The 16,730-nt window shown below is 47.2% G+C and overlaps 1 protein-coding gene across 2 annotated transcripts in view; it reads right to left on the bottom strand.

The window, feature by feature from the left end:
* The window catches only part of LOC144791812 (fetuin-B-like), a 183,331-nt gene that overhangs the window by 21,135 nt on the left and 145,466 nt on the right, over positions 1–16,730 (bottom strand). For both annotated transcript variants that reach the window (XM_078666593.1, XM_078666595.1), the window contains one exon: positions 16,162–16,269. In XM_078666593.1, coding sequence (XP_078522719.1) covers positions 16,162–16,269 — 108 coding nt within the window. The remainder of the gene's footprint in view (positions 1–16,161; positions 16,270–16,730) is intronic.

The raw sequence follows: 16,730 nt of genomic DNA on the forward strand, positions 1-16,730 counted from the left end.
GACAGATGAGACGACCAGGCTCCGATCGAACGCCCAGCCGGGCTTGGGCCCCGGACCATCGCGTGAATCGTCGCAGGAGAGGGGCGACTCTGTCATCAGGGGTAAAAGACACAGGAAATCTCGGTCACGAAGACGCTCCCGGTCCGGGAGCGGCCCCCTAGATGGCACACAGCCCGACACTGATCAATCCGGGAAAGTGAATTGAATACCATGGGAACTCTATCTTCCTTACTTGACCCTTCTCCGTTATTGGAGTCTGCGGGGGGCCCGGTGCGGCTGCCACATCGGTCGAGCGGATGGTATCTGATGTGGTGAGACCTGGAACTTGGCTTGGCTCAGGGGGAGCGATACTGGCGTTATCTGACTGCCTCGCTCTACTCGAGTTCCGGGACAACTGTGGTACAATGGAGTTCGGGGTACTGACCTATAGGGCGGCCTAGTCCTCCCACGTTAGGGGGGCGGCCCTGAGGGAAGGTCCCGTTAGTTGGGGGGTGTAGTGGGATCCATTGGTATGGTTGGCTTTGGGCACTCTGTTTTGGGCCCGAAGCTCCCCATGCCTCGACAGGTACTTCAGTGTTTCATGAGGTATAGGGGTGGGGGGGGGAACGGGCGTTGGGTAGTTGGGGGGGCAGTGTTGGTGGGAAGGGACGTGGGTTGGGGGGTCTTTTGAAAGGGGTGCACGTGATTTCTGCTGCATTGACATACATGGTGCTGGGTGCCTGGGCTGGGTCCTGGGGTTTTCAGAGACTTTCCCATCGAGACTATGGTTGATCTCCCGAAGAAGGAACTCGCTGGTGGTTCTATGCGAATCTTAAGTTGGAATGTAAGGGGGATGCTGGACAAAATTAAGCGTGGGGTGGTATTGCGCTGGGGTAAGAGGGACTCAGCTGATGTCATGCTATTACAAGAGACGCATATGTTGGGGACGAAGGCACTGAGCTTTCAGCGCTTTGGATATCATCAGGTATTTCATGCAGGGTTTTCCAGGGGCTCGAGGGGGGTGGCCATTCTTATTCATCAACGGCTGTCATATACCCACGAGCGTCACTGGCTCGATCCCCAGGGTCGGTATGTGTTTGTTAAGGGTATGGTTGGTACGGAGCCAGTGGTGTTTGGCAGTGTGTATGCCCCCCCTCCTCTACAATGGTCCCTGGCAGAGCGCCTATTTGAATTGTGGGCCGAGATCCCAGACTCCTTGGCTGTGATAGGTGGCGACTGGAACGATGTTGTGGATGTGTGCCTGGACCGAAGGAGGTTGCAGGGACCGCGGTGGCGACCTCCCCTATACGGTTAAAAGCGATGATTGACGGGTTGGGCTGGGTGGATGCCTGGAGACACTTGCATGCCAAGACGCGTGAGTACACGTATGTGTCTGCTGTGCATGGCTCCTTCTCCCGGCTGGACTGCGTGTTTGTACCAGGAGCCTTTCTCGACAGGGTGAAGCAGTCCGCAATTTAGCCTCGGGGGCTATCTGACCACTCCCCGGTCGTAATACGGATTGCATTGCGCAAGACGCACCAGCCATTCCGGTGGCGGATGTCCTCGTGGCATCTCCAGCAGGCAGATTATACGAAACACATGCGCGGCGCGATTGCCCACTACTGGCAGGAGAACCTGGCGGAAGGGGTTGATGGAGTGATGGTCTGGGAAGCCATGAAGCCCACGCTGAGGGGCGTTGACATTGCTTGGTGTGCTGCTGCCCGTCGTAGTCGCCGAGAGGCCACTGTCGCGGCTGCGGCTCGAGTGGGGGTGTTGGAGGGTCGGTGTCAGGGGGACGGTGACGGAGTGGCGATACGACTGCTCCTGCAGGCACAGCAATCCTACGCCTTGGTCTTAATGGACGAGGCTAGACAGGCTTGGCTGGCCACACGGAGCAGGGTTTACCAGTGGGGCGACAAGTCCTGCACCATGCTCCATAGGTTGTGTCAACAAACTCTGCAGCCGATTACTCTACCGGGCCTCACGGACGGAGAGGGGACTGCCATAACGGACCCTGCTACCCTTGCGGCGAGCTTTGCTGGCTACTATGCGGAGCAATATGCCCCTCGGGACAGTCTCCCGCCGGATGCGATTGACAAGTTCATCTCTGACCTTCCCACCGTGCGATATCGGACGAAGCCAGGACAGCCCTGGAACGTTCCCTTACGGGCGGAGGAACTGGGTGATGCGTTGGGACAACTCAACACTGGTAAGGCGCCCGGACCGAGCGGATTTCCCAGTGAATTCTACAAGAAATTCCACCTGCAGCTGGGACCGCACTATAGGCGGGCGCTGGAGGCAGCGCGGGAACGTGCTAGCTTGCCGGCGGACTGGCGTCAGGCTGAAATTGTAGTGTTCCAGAAGCCGGGCAGGCCTCCCGACCGACACGAGTCGTATCGCCCCATATCTTTAATCAACTTTGAAGCCAAATTATTGGCCAAAGCGTTGGCGAACCGCCTCCTCCCCTATGTAGCAGACTTGGTTCACCCGGATCAGGCGGGCTTTATGCCGGGTAGGGCGACGAGACTCAATATCAGACGCGCGCAGGCGGCGGTGGACGCTGTGGGAGCGACTGGAGAACGGGCGGCGCTACTGCTGGCAGACATTGACAGGGCGTTCGACTCAGTCAGCTGGACTTACCTCTTCGCCCTTTTGCCGCGCCTCAACCTGGGTCCGGTATTTGTCTCGTATGTCAGGCTGTTATACACAGACATCACCGCCTCAGTGCGTATTTCAGGAGCTATTTCGGAGAGATTCCCGGTTGCTAGGGGGACCCGACAGGGATGCCCCTATCCCCTTACCTCTTTGCAATGGCCATGGAACCGCTGGCCGCGTGGGTGCGCATCGATGCACAGCTTCGTGGCTTCGTGTGGGGGGCGGGACTCTCGGATAGGATCGCGCTATACGCGGACGATGTCCTCTTCTTTATGACCGACCTTAACCGCTCTGGCCCTCGAATCTTGGAAATAATGCGTATCTTTGGAGACGTATCGGGACTCTTCCTCAACCCGCGCAAATCGACCCTGTGGGTACTGGGCGGAGAGTCCGAAGCATTCTCTTGGGCTTCGGCTCTACAGGTGGCGGTCGGTGGTCTAAAATATCTGGGAGTCTTCCTGTCTGAGTCGGCCGCAATTGCATGGGAGCGCAACGTGCAGCCGGTATGGGACAAGGTCCAATCGGACGTCAAAACCTGGTCTTGTATGCCTCTCAATATCTATGGCAGGTCCGCAATTTTTAAAATGGTCGCCCTTCCTAGACTCCTGTACCAACTGCAGAACCATCCACACAGGATCGACCCGCAATGGTTCCGTCGAGTAAATTCAGTACTGGGTCGCTTTCTGTGGGCGGGGGGTGCTTCCAGAGTGGGCTGCGGACTTGTTTCTTGTCCACGTACTGTGGGGGTCTCGCTACATCGGACATTCTGTCCTACTATCAGGCCTCCCATTTGTTGGTTCTGAACGAGTGGTGGTACGGCGGTCACAGTGACCCAGCATGCGCCCTGGAACACTTTCTGATGGGGGATGCCACGCTACATACACTGTTGTACTCGGCCGGGCGGCGGAAGAAACTGCCACAGGTTACTCAGGTGGTCTTCACGATCTGGAGACAGGTGCTGCGCCGCATGGGATGGTGGGGTCGGCTGACAGCGGAAACCCCACTTTGGAACAATGGACAGCTCCCCGCACTAGCCTCGCTGCCGGGGTTTGGTGGCTGGGACTCCATTGGGATCTCGTCACTTGGCCATGTTATTACTGGAATTACCCTCAAATCCATTCAAACCCTCAGCACCGAATTTGACATGCCCAAGACCCAATTTTTTTAAATATCTACAACTTCGTCATACTCTTGCACCGAGTCTGGTGGGGCTGGACCGGCTCCCTGAATTTAGCCCCGTGGAAGCTAAGCTTTTCATGGGAGATCTGGGGGATAAAAAAGTCTCCAAAATTTACCAAACGCTTGTCACTCATTGCTCCTCTTCCCTCCTGTCGTTGAAAGCCCCCTGGGAGACGGATATCGGCCCTTTGGATGAGGATGACTGGAGGGAGGCCCTGGAGTCTCCCCGTGGGGCTGCAATAGCTGTGCGACTCCGGTTTATACAGTTCAAATACCTGCACAGGGCCTATTACACCAGAGAGAGACTGTGGAAGGCTGGCCTCATTGCTACCCCAGAATGCCTGCGCTGTGGGACTGAGAGAGGTACACTGCTGCATACTGTGTGGTCATGTGTGGGTCTGACCCGGTTCTGGAATGGGGTATGGAATTGCTTGTCAGAGGTACTGGGGTGGGACCTTCCTCGTACGCCCAGATTGGGTCTTCTGCATGTCCTGGAACAAGTAGGTGGTAACATCTACAAGCGTCACCTCCTCCTGCTGGGCCTAGTTGTAGCTAAGCGGGATTTGGCAAGGGCATGGAAGAGCGACCGCGCCCCCCCACTTAGCGCCTGGAGTGCGGGCTTGGACTTTCTTATGGGGCTAGAATTGCCAGTGTTTGAGGCCAGGGGCTGCCCCCGGAAACATTACAAGATCTGGAAGCGGTGGGCGGATTACATGGAGTTGACCTTGGAGCCCCCCATTGACCTGGATGATGGACTGCCTACCGATGGTGACCTCGGGGCCTAGGAGGTTACAGGACGCCTATTTTGCTTTAACTGTATACTGCAGCTGATAGTGAACACGTGCACCGGGCTAGGGTGGGATAAGGGGTGGGTAGCGGGGGATTTTGGGGTTGTTGGCGGGGTGAAGGGGTGTGGGAGGGGGGCGAGTTGAGCATTTAGGCTGTACATGCATTCTGTTATATGTTGACCACTGACAGTGTCCTCCTGATTATGGAGAACTGTACATATGCTATGCCTAAACATTTAATAAACGCAGTTGTGAAAAAAAAACAACTCAGTAGATCAAGTGATAGTACTACGCTAACTGGGAGGTTTTTGCTAGCTAAACCTCGCCCCTATCTTGAACCATATTGGGATACTATCTCCATTGGGATACCATCTCCAAGCCCCTTGATCGAAAACTATATTTTCAATTTAGAGTTGGTACCCTTCCCTTAAAATCCTTTACTTCAAAATGGTCAGACTCGGGAGATAGTAAGTGCCCATATTGTGTTAAACATACAGAAACATACCTAAATATCTTCTTTTTATGTCCTGCCTTTGCTATCCCACAAATGGTCTGGCTACTGCCTATATGTAAGAATGTTGGCCCAAGACAAAGCAGCGAAGCTTTAAGAATTCTGAGGACTGATCCCTCGCTTCGCTATGCTGTTCCAGTAGCCAAATTGGCCATCGTGCATTAGATTAAAAAATTGCATTAATAGAAAATAATAAAGCATCTATTCTACCAGGCTTTTCCTCGGCTGTAACACCAACTAGATCTCCATACTGTACTAACTGAATCCTACTGTGTGAAACTTTTTTTATTATTGGCTTGTGCAGTGTGTAAACAACTTTTTAACTTTTTATCTCCATTCACTCATGTTTGGAGTTTTAATATATGTTTGATTATATCACTCGATATTTTATTGGTCACTTACTATTCTATTTAGTTTTTCCTTGTGGTCTATGCCACTTTTTTGTTGTGTTATTTTACTACACTGCAAAGTAAGCTATTTTAATATATAGCGAATGTCATGTGTTCCTATGGTGGTATTAATGATGATATTGTCATTTCTTTTAACTAAACTCTTTTATGATAACATTATTGCTCCTGTTGCTATTGTCCTGCTCTTCACAGACACGGTCGCTCCAGACGCTGCCTCCCGCTCTGCCCACCACCCGACCAGCTTATTGCCTCTTCACCTCGCTCTGCCTCGAAACAGCAAGTTACCAGTAGCGCTAGATTGCCTGAGAGGCTGCCGAACATTGCTTTATCGTAGCGCTTGTGTTTTTGCCTATCTACGCTGTAACTGACATTATTTAAATTGCTGTGCTGCCTGACTATCTAATTGCTGCCTGATTTTACCGGTGCCACTGCCATCAGAGTAGCGCTATTTACCTCGCTGCCCCATTTGCGCTTTCGATTCTGGCTGAGGCCATTTTGTCCTTGTTATTGTTGATCTCTGTGCCTTCCCTCTGTGCCTGCCCAGATCTCCGCCCAGCTCCCGCCTCCCAGCTGACCATCCCTCCCACTGACACCATTAGCCACGCTCCCACGCTGCAGCGCTGTGACCGTCCTGCTCTTCACAGACTCAGTCGCTCCAGACGCTGCCTCCCGCTCTGCCCACCACCCGACCAGCTTATTGCCTCTTCACCTCGCTCTGCCTCGAAACAGCAAGTTACCAGTAGCGCTAGATTGCCTGAGAGGCTGCCGAACATTGCTTTATCGTAGCGCTTGTGTTTTTGCCTATCTACGCTGTAACTGACATTATTTAAATTGCTGTGCTGCCTGACTATCTAATTGCTGCCTGATTTTACCGGTGCCACTGCCATCAGAGTAGCGCTATTTACCTCGCTGCCCCATTTGCGCTTTCGATTCTGGCTGAGGCCATTTTGTCCTTGTTATTGTTGATCTCTGTGCCTTCCCTCTGTGCCTGCCCAGATCTCCGCCCAGCTCCCGCCTCCCAGCTGACCATCCCTCCCACTGACACCATTAGCCACGCTCCCACGCTGCTGCGCTGTGACCGTCCTGCTCTTCACAGACACGGTCGCTCCAGACGCTGCCTCCCGCTCTGCCCACCACCCGACCAGCTTATTGCCTCTTCACCTCGCTCTGCCTCGAAACAGCAAGTTACCAGTAGCGCTAGATTGCCTGAGAGGCTGCCAAACATTGCTTTATCGTAGCGCTTGTGTTTTTGCCTATCTACGCTGTAACTGACATTATTTAAATTGCTGTGCTGCCTGACTATCTAATTGCTGCCTGATTTTACCGGTGCCACTGCCATCAGAGTAGCGCTATTTACCTCGCTGCCCCATTTGCGCTTTCGATTCTGGCTGAGGCCATTTTGTCCTTGTTATTGTTGATCTCTGTGCCTTCCCTCTGTGCCTGCCCAGATCTCTGCCCAGCTCCCGCCTCCCAGCTGACCATCCCTCGCCCCTCCCCCTCCACTATCCATTTATGACAGATGACCCAACGCGCAGCGTTCACGCGCAGCGATCGCGCCCCAGTCACGCCGAAGGTGCGCCAAAGGTAAGCCCGTCTGCGCCCGTCGGCGCCTGGACCGCGCCCAGCGCCCGTCCCCCTGCCCTATGCCGCCCCCAACCCCCCAGAGTAACTTATGATGCCGCTACTCTCCTCGCCCTCAACGCTGGACGCACCCCACTATGCTGTGTAGCTACCCCAGGACGTACCCACGGCCCATTCTCCTGCCTCTCCTGTAAGTTCAACTGCTTCAGGACCCTCACCAAACACACTTCCTCCACACTCAGCTCCGAACCCAACGACTTGAAATGCATCCTACTGAACACCTGCTCGGTCCACAGACACGCAACTGAACTCTGGGACCTAATCGACACTGTGTCACCTGACATCGCCTTCCTCACTGAAACTTGGATGAACGCATCTTCTGCCCCCGACATCGCCATAGCCATACCGGACACTTACAAGATCATTCGAAAAGACCGCACCATTAAAAAAAACTGGAGGAGGCATCGCCATCGTCCATAGAAACACCATCAAAATTACAACCAGCTCTGACGACAATCTTGCAACCGCCGAACACCTCCACTTTCAGATCCACACCGACCCCAGGACCACCCTCAGAGGAACCCTCATCTACAGGCCCCCAGGCACCCGGTCTCAATTCAGCGACGACATCACAGACTTCATCAGCCCGCACGCTCTCGCCTCCGAGAACTACATTCTTCTAGGAGACCTCAACTACCACCTTGACAACATTCTCGACAACAACACCACCACCCTCCTGGACAACATGTCCAATCTCGGACTCAAACAACTTGTCGACACCCCCACTCACACAGCCGGACACACGCTCGACCCTATCTTCACCTCCAGCAAGCACATCTCCTTCGATCACACTACAGCTCTCCACTGGACGGATCACAGCTGTGTTCACTTCAGCTACAAAACAACCCTGACCCACAACCGTCCACAACCCATTCCCCGAAGAAACTGGAACAAAATCACCACCGACCAACTCCTCGTATCCCTCAGCCAAAACACTCCCACCCTAACAACGGACCCAGACCAAGCAGCCACAAACCTCAGGCAATGGATTACACACAGTGCGGACGAACTAGCACCCCTGAAAAAACACCAGTTGAAATCATTCAGCAAAAAAGCTCCCTGGTTCAATGATGACCTTAAAAAATCCAAAAAGACTTGCCGCACCCTGGAGAAGAATTGGAGAAAAGAACCAACCTCAGACAACATGACCTCCCTCAAGACAGCCACCCGCAAACACCACCAACTGATTCGTTCCGCCAAGAAATCAGCATTTAAGGACCGTCTCGACAACAACTCTCATAACAGCAAGGAACTCTTCAATATCGTCAAAGAATTCACCAACCCTCCCGCAGCATCCAACGACATCACTAACTCCCAAGACCTCTGCAATGCGCTATCCTCCTTCTTCTACAACAAAATTGCCGACATCCACAACAGCTTCAAGAACACTCCCAATGACCAACTCACCCCACCCCCTTCTGATCCCACCCCTCCCACTAACTACCTCAATTCCTGGAACCCAATCACCATTGAAGATACCATTCGCCTCATGAACTCAATCCACTCTGGCTCACCTTCTGACCCCTGCCCCCACTACATCTTCAACAAAGCTGACTCCATCATCGCTCCCCAACTCCGCGATGTCATCAACTGCTCCTTCAACTCAGCCACCTTTCCAGAAATATGGAAACACGCCGAACTCAGCGCCCTTCTGAAAAAACCAACAGCAGACCCCTCAGAACTGAAAAACTACCGACCCATCTCCCTCCTCCCTTTCCCGGCCAAAGTCATCGAGAAAGCCGTCAACAGCCAACTCGCAGCCTTCCTTGAATCCAACAACTCCCTGGATCCCTCACAGAACGGCTTTGGAGCCAAACACAGCACCGAAACCGCCCTCATTGCAGCGACCGACGACATCCGAGCACTCCTGGACAACGGTGAAACAGTGGCCCTCATTCTTCTCGACCTCTCCGCCGCCTTCGACACCGTCTGTCACAGCACCCTCATACAACGTCTCAACAACATCGGCATACAAGGAAAAGCCTTGGACTGGATCATCTCGTTCCTAGCCGGGAGAACACAGAGAGTCCGACTTCCCCCTTTCTACTCAGAGCCCACCGAAGTCATCTGCGGCGTACCTCAAGCCTCCTCACTCAGTCCCACCCTCTTCAACGTCTACATGAGTCCCCTCGCCCCCATCGCACATCGACACAACCTCAACATCATCTCCTACGCCGATGACACCCAGCTGATACTCTCCCTCACCAAAGACCCCAACACCGCCAAGGACAACCTTCACGAAGGTATGAAAGAAGTAGCCGAATGGATGAAACAGAGCCGCCTAAAACTCAACTCAGACAAAACTGAGGTGCTCATCCTTGGATCCTCCCCCTCAGCGTGGGACGACTCTTGGTGGCCTTCCGCTTTGGGTTCAGCGCCCACACCCACTGACCATGCACGTAACCTCGGCTTCATCCTAGACTCCTCTCTCTCAATGTCCAGACAAGTCAACGCCGTGTCGTCCTCCTGCTTCAACGTCCTTCGCATTCTCAAAAAGATCTTCCGCTGGATCCCCCTCGAAACAAGAAAGACTGTCACCCATGCTCTGGTCACGAGTCGACTGGACTACGGCGACACTCTCTACGCCGGAATTACAACAAAATTGCAGAAAAAGCTCCAGCGCATCCAAAACGCATCAGCGAGACTCATATTAGACATCCCGCGCCAAGAGCACATCACCGGTCACTTAAAAAACCTCCACTGGCTTCCCGTCAACAAAAGAATTACCTTCCGCCTTCTTACCCACGCACACAAGGCCCTTTATAATCTAGGACCAGAATGCCTCAACTCCCGACTGTCCTTCTACTATCCCACCCGCCAACTAAGATCATCCATTCAAGCCCTCGCCGCAGTCCCGCGCATCCGAAAAACCACCATGGGCGGCAGATCCTTCTCCTTCCTGGCTGCCAAGACCTGGAACTCACTCCCCACCCACCTCCGCCTTACTCAGAATCACATCTCCTTCAGAAAAGAATTGAAAACTTGGCTATTCGATAAACAATGAACACTTCCCTCTAGCGCCTTGAGACCCTCTGGGTGAGTAGTGCGCTTTATAAATGCCTTAACTTGAACTTGAACATTATTAATGTTAGTTTTTGTACTCATTGATGCATATCAACTTTTAATATCTATCTAGTAGTTAAATTATGTACACTATGCTGTACTTGCTTTTAAGACAATTTTGTCGAACATAGCTTTTTGAATTGAATTGACAGGGACATTTGTATAATTCAATGTATGCTGAAGTATGTTTTTTAGAATTTGCTACTGTTTAATGTATGACATCTTTTATGGTTGTATTTATTATTATTATTATTACTTGTTCACTATTGGATTATTCAAGAGGGTGAACCCCCTAAATATTGATTCCAAAATATAGACTGCCCAAAATATCGAATAACCAAAATATAATGAGTCAGAATATCGAATTTGGGGTATGAAATATCGAATTCCATAATATTTAATTTAAAATATTGATTTCCATAATATCAAATTTTTGTAGTGTTATGTATGGTAGTATATGTATTAAAATTATGTATTACATTTGTTATGTATGTTTAATTCTTTTAAAGTAATGAATGTTATGTAATTTAATTTTTGCATAATTTAATTCCGTAGCGGGTTGTGGGTTTATAGGGAATTAGGGTGGGAAGTAATTTAATTATAGTAAATTAAATATCAATTTTTATTTATATGTATTTATAATTAATTGATAATTAATTATTAATTGGTAATTAATCTTTATTAATTGGTAATTCATTTTTGTTTCTCCGAAATACATTTTATAATTGGTAATTTTTATTGATTAATGAATTGATAATTATGGTAATTGTATTATTCATATGGAGCAGGTTGTGGGTTTATAGGGGAATAGGGTGGGAAGTAATTTAATTGTAATAAAGTTAATATTTATTTTTATTTATATGTATTGATAATTAATTGGTTGATTAATTATTAATTGGTAATTAAATAATTGATAAGTAATTTTAATTGGTAATTCATTTTGATTAATTGGTAATTATTTGTAATTAATTTTTTATTGGAACTGATAATTAATTTAATTTAATTTTAATATTAAGGGGCCCATTAGGATGTCGGGTGGATTGCCCCCGCCAGGCTGGCGGTAGCCACCGCCAGCCTGGCGGGGGCAATCCGTCCGACATCCTCACTCGTTCCCCCCCGCCATATTAGTATGACGGGGGGGACCTCGGCGGACGGAAAGACCATCCGCCGCTTTTCCGCCCCGGTCGCCTTGCGGCCGGGGCGGAAAAGGAATAATATGGTGGTGGTGTCTTATTAGACACCGTCAGCCATATTACAATGGGCATTTTACAATGCCACCACGGAAAGGCATGCGGTCTTCACTTTGGGGGCCCCCTGAGAGCCCCCAAAGTGAAGGAGGGGTGGGGGTGCACACGGCGGGGTACCTGTGGTACCCCCATGCATTTGCATATACAATGGTGTAGGCACCGCGCGGTGCCTGCCGCATTGTGTATGCAAATGCATACATGCATTTATGGCATTGTGGCGGGCGGTGCAGAGAGCACCGCCCGCCACAATGTTATAAATGCAGGATACGGCCGCCACTAGGGCGGCCGCATCCTAATACCACCCACGGGACACCCGCCCTTATGGCGGGCGGTCCCAATCCCTGTCAGGATGGCGGGCGGGCAAAGTCCGCCCACCATCCTAATGACCCCCTAAATCATTACTTTCCCTACTGTTGCACTCTCTGGAGTGGGAATAGTAATTTTTACCCCTATGCTATCCAACGCTTTCCCTACTATTGCACTCTTTGGAGTGGGAATAGTAATTTATACCCCACGCTATCCAACGCTTTCCCTACTGTTGCACTCTCTGGTGTGGGAATAGTAATTTTTACCCCCCGCTATCCAATGCTTTCCCCACTGTTGCACTCTCTGGAGTGAGAATAGTAATTTTTACCCCTACGCTATCCAACGCTTACCCTACTGTTGCACTCACTGGAGTGGGAATAGTAATTTGTACCCTCCCGCTATCCAACGCTTTCCCTACTGTTGCACTCTCTGGAATGGGAATAGTAATGTTTACCCCTACGCTATCCAACGCTTTCCCTACTGTTGCACTCACTGGAGTGGGAATAGTAATTTTTACCCTCCCGCTATCCAACGCTTTCCCTACTGTTGCACTCTCTGGAGTGGGAATAGTAGTTTTTACTCCTACGCTATCCAATGCTTTCCCTACTGTTGCACTCACTGGAGTGGGTATAGTAATTTTTACCCTCCCGCTATCCAACGCTTTCCCTACTGTTGCACTCTCTAGATTGGGACTAGTAATTTTTACCCCTACGGTATCCAACGCTTTCCCTACTGTTGCACTCACTGGAGTGGGAATAGTAATTTTTACCCTCCCCCTATCCAACGCTTTCCCTACTGTTGCACTCACTGGAGTGGGAATAGTAATTTTTACCCCTACACTATCCAATGTTTTCTCTACTGTTGCACTCTCTGGAGTGGGAATAGTCATTTTTACCCCTACGCTATCCAACGCTTTCACTACTGTTGCACTCATTATTAATTAACATAAAAATTATTATTTTAATTGTTATATCTTATTTATTTTTATATTTAAATAATATGTTTATTTATATATTTATGTCAATATATTTTTAATAATGTTCTAAATATTTTATAAGTAAGATTAATAATTATTTTATAATATTATTAAGTAAATATGTATTAAAAATGTTTTTACATTTAATTTATTCTTTTTACATGTTAAGCTTTTTTACATTATTTTAATTATGTTTTATTTAGTTATGTTCATTATTTAATTACATTTCTAGTATTTTTATTACATTAAAAAAATTGATATTTTAGTTAACTATATTTTAACAATATATATGTTGGAATCGATATTTTAGTGCTTACCTGTTTGTAGATAGGCATTCTATATTCTGTCCCTCGATATTTTGACATCGATATTTTGATAAGTCGATATTTTGTCCCTCGATATTTCGATACTGTACCATTAAAGAGATTTTATTACAGATTTTAAAATATGTCTTAAAATAATTTCAAAGTTTACTGGCAGGTGATTAACCTATCATATGCAATAGTATTGTCTAGTTAGAAAACAATATTTTGGGAAAAGTTTTTTTGCCACACAAAACAACATTGGCCTATAATGGTATGGATGTCAATGGTACTGTAACAGTAGATTTGGTAAAACAAAATTGCTAAGGATGGGTAAGAAAATAATTTTAACATAATATCAGTCCATTCTATTGCATATTAAAAAGTGTAAAAAACTGTGTTGGACTGGTACTAAGAAGAAGAAAACAGATTCTAAGAATTATCCCTACAACTACCGTTCTGAATGAGATATCATTAAACACCCTGTATTAATGGCAGGTGAACCTCATGAGGGCAACAAAATGTAATGTTGGAAATCAAACATTGGTGGGCTGGGTGCCTCGGAAGAGAGTTTCATCATGTTGTTGTTATGTGCAGGGTTTTAGGGACTATGACTTAAAGGGACAGTAAGCAAGCATGACTTGGTGTGTCATGTTGTTAATCAGTTTGGGCCAAACATAGGCCAAAAAGGCTGTGGGCTAATCCTGCTAGTGATCACCTTCAGATATTTTTTTGTGAAGGAAACCAATTCAACAGAGAAGGGGGGATGCACTACTTCAACTGTTTCAAATCCACTTAGGAATTTCCTTTATATGGATTTTCATCTTCTAAATATGGTGCCAAATAGTTATTTTGATGTGAGAGTGGAGCAAATAGTAAAATGCAGTGAGTTTGAATTATTGACTGTTTTGGATATTGTCTAACAGCTCAGTGACCTATGTTGTAATAATGCAAAAGAGGAGTATTTTTCATCCAACCTGTAGTGACAATGGGCCAGGTGTACTGTACATTTTTGTAACTGCAAGGACTATAAGAGTTTGCGATTGCAAAAATAGATTTTGAAGTGTACAAATCCCATTTTAGAAGTCAGTAAAGTTTTACCAACTCCTAACATGGGACTGAGAATGACCGATTTGGTGTTTGGAAGGGGCATGTTGGTGGTTTTCCAAATACTGAACTGGCATGTGATGTGACAATGATTTGCAAAAGAAATCTAGGCGCAAAACATTGAAATATCACCAACTCCTGAGTTTGGATGGTAATCTATTCGCAAAAAGGAAGAGACAACTTCCTTTTTAGGAATGCTACAAAAAGTTTGTTGGAGAGCAGTCAGTGGTCCACGGCACCCCTACCAACTTTCAAATAACCTTTAAAAAAAACTAAACTCTCTGTTAAAAATGCAGCCACATTTTCATTATGGAAAATCACATTTTAAAAATGTTTACTTTGTTGAAACTGATCTCAGACATGATTGTCGGCAGTATCTAGCAGGTCACCATCCATGTGACAGCCATTAATTAGAGTCTTTAGCAATTTGCGACCTTCCTCATTAATATGAAGTGGGTGGAAGTATGACTCTGATTCGGAGATGTTGCATGCACCCTTTCCAAAATCTTAAGCGGTATGCAATGTTTTGCGATTGAAATCATGTCACTAAACATAGTAAAATTACCAACTTGTGCATCTGGGTGGAAATATAATCCTTTGTAAACACTTCCCCTTTGTGAATGAAAAAATAACTTTGTTTGGGAAGTAGGCCACCACTCCTGAGTGTCAGACAAATAAATAAAAAAAGCAAATGTTTATTTTTTGTTGTAGCTTGGTTTCCTTTAAGTTAACTTTATTGAAGGTAATTACAGATATGGTGGCCTGTTGACCCTAGCAGGCAACCATCTCTGTGATGGCCACCAACTTAAGTGAATCTCAATATGCAACATACCTCTTTAATAATCATGACATAGGTCATATTGCGATTCAATCCGAATTGGAATTTTTCAATCTGACCTATTAGTACACAGTCAGTTCATTACATTATTTACTGGTCCAACAGTACTGGTCACAAATGGCAACCTGATTTTTGCGACCAGTAATTAGTACTTTAGGCCCTATAATTGCAGTATGACTATGAAGGGATATAAAGTGCTCAATTATTTATAAAATATGGATTCAAGGGCGTTCAAAGTTGATGAATGTGAAAATTGTAATACTGCCAGATAAATGGTGTAGCATCAACTATTTTGCAATTCCATTACATTGCTAAAGTTTGCATTTCTTTCCATTATGCCTTTGGGGAATATGCACAGTTTGTTTTTCAGTTAAATGAGTTCTAAAGGAAATTGCAATAAGTCAGTTTGATTGTTTTTCTCTTATACAATCCTTTTGTCCTGCAATTAAAATGAATACACATTTTTTAAAATGCCATAAAATTGGATTGTCTTCCAAAAAATGTAAAAATGTTCATTTAAGTGAATCTTTGAAATTTCTACAATGTTTTTCATTATACCACATTTAGGGGCTGATTACGATGGCAGGTGGACCGCAACCGCCGTCTGTCGCTTTTCCACCGGTCAGCAATTGTCCCGATTGCCGGCCGGGTTGCCTTGGGCCACAATATGGTGGAGGTGCCTAGCAGGCACCGCCATCCATATTAGGATGCTGGCATGTAAATGGCTTTCCATGGAGGGATTTGCTAGGGGAGCCTGTTGCGAGTCCCCAGGGGAGTGGGGGTGCACTTGGGGGGTACCCATTGTACCCCCCTCCATTTCCATGCACAAGGTGGCAGGCACCGCGCGGTGCCTGCCACGTTGTGCATGGAAATGCACAACATGGTAATTTGGCATTGCGGCAGGTGCTCCTGTAAGCAGCAGCACCCGCTGCAATGTTAAACTGCGGAATGCGACCGCCAGGGTAGCAGTCGCATCCTAATTTGTGGTGCTGGACTGCCGCATGTCTGGCGGCTTGTCCCAACACCGCGGGGATGGCAGGCAGACTTAAGTCCGCTCCCCATCCTAATCACCCCCTTAATATCAGAGCATGAGGCATTGCTGCTGCTGAACAGCGTTTGTGCAGGTTATAATGAATTATGTTTTTAACGGTGTACTTACTGCTTTGTCATCTTCTAGGACCTCGCAGTCAGAAGTATTTTCTACTAATCTGGAGCAATTGGTCTCTCTCATACTGAATTCCACAAAATATGATGCTCCAACCACCCACTGAAAGATGAAAAATGCCACTATGAAAAATATGCAAGTAAAAGTGAATATTTATAATACATGCATAATTAAGATATTATTAACACCAGTCTTAACATCAGATATTCGCCACAACTGTAATGCATGTATAATGGTTTACACATTACCATGCATGATAACTGGAAATAACAGATGCCATATATATAACTTTAAATTCATGACTACAGGCAACATCCTAACCACGAGAATTGATGCTATTGGATGATAGCTAAGGATTGTTTGTAGTTTTATGTATAATAGATGATTTTTTGCTAATGAACATCGACTCCAACACTACTTAATTTGCATGGAACATGATTGTTTGCTCAACATTGATAGACCATCTAACATATTTTAATACAATCAATTTTATATTTCCTTAATATGTTATAAGCTATAAACATTTACCCATCCCAGTTTTCTAAGGTACATGTATGATTTAT

Source organism: Lissotriton helveticus, chromosome 11, assembly GCF_964261635.1.
Source record: "Lissotriton helveticus chromosome 11, aLisHel1.1, whole genome shotgun sequence".
NCBI lineage: Eukaryota > Metazoa > Chordata > Amphibia > Caudata > Salamandridae > Lissotriton > Lissotriton helveticus.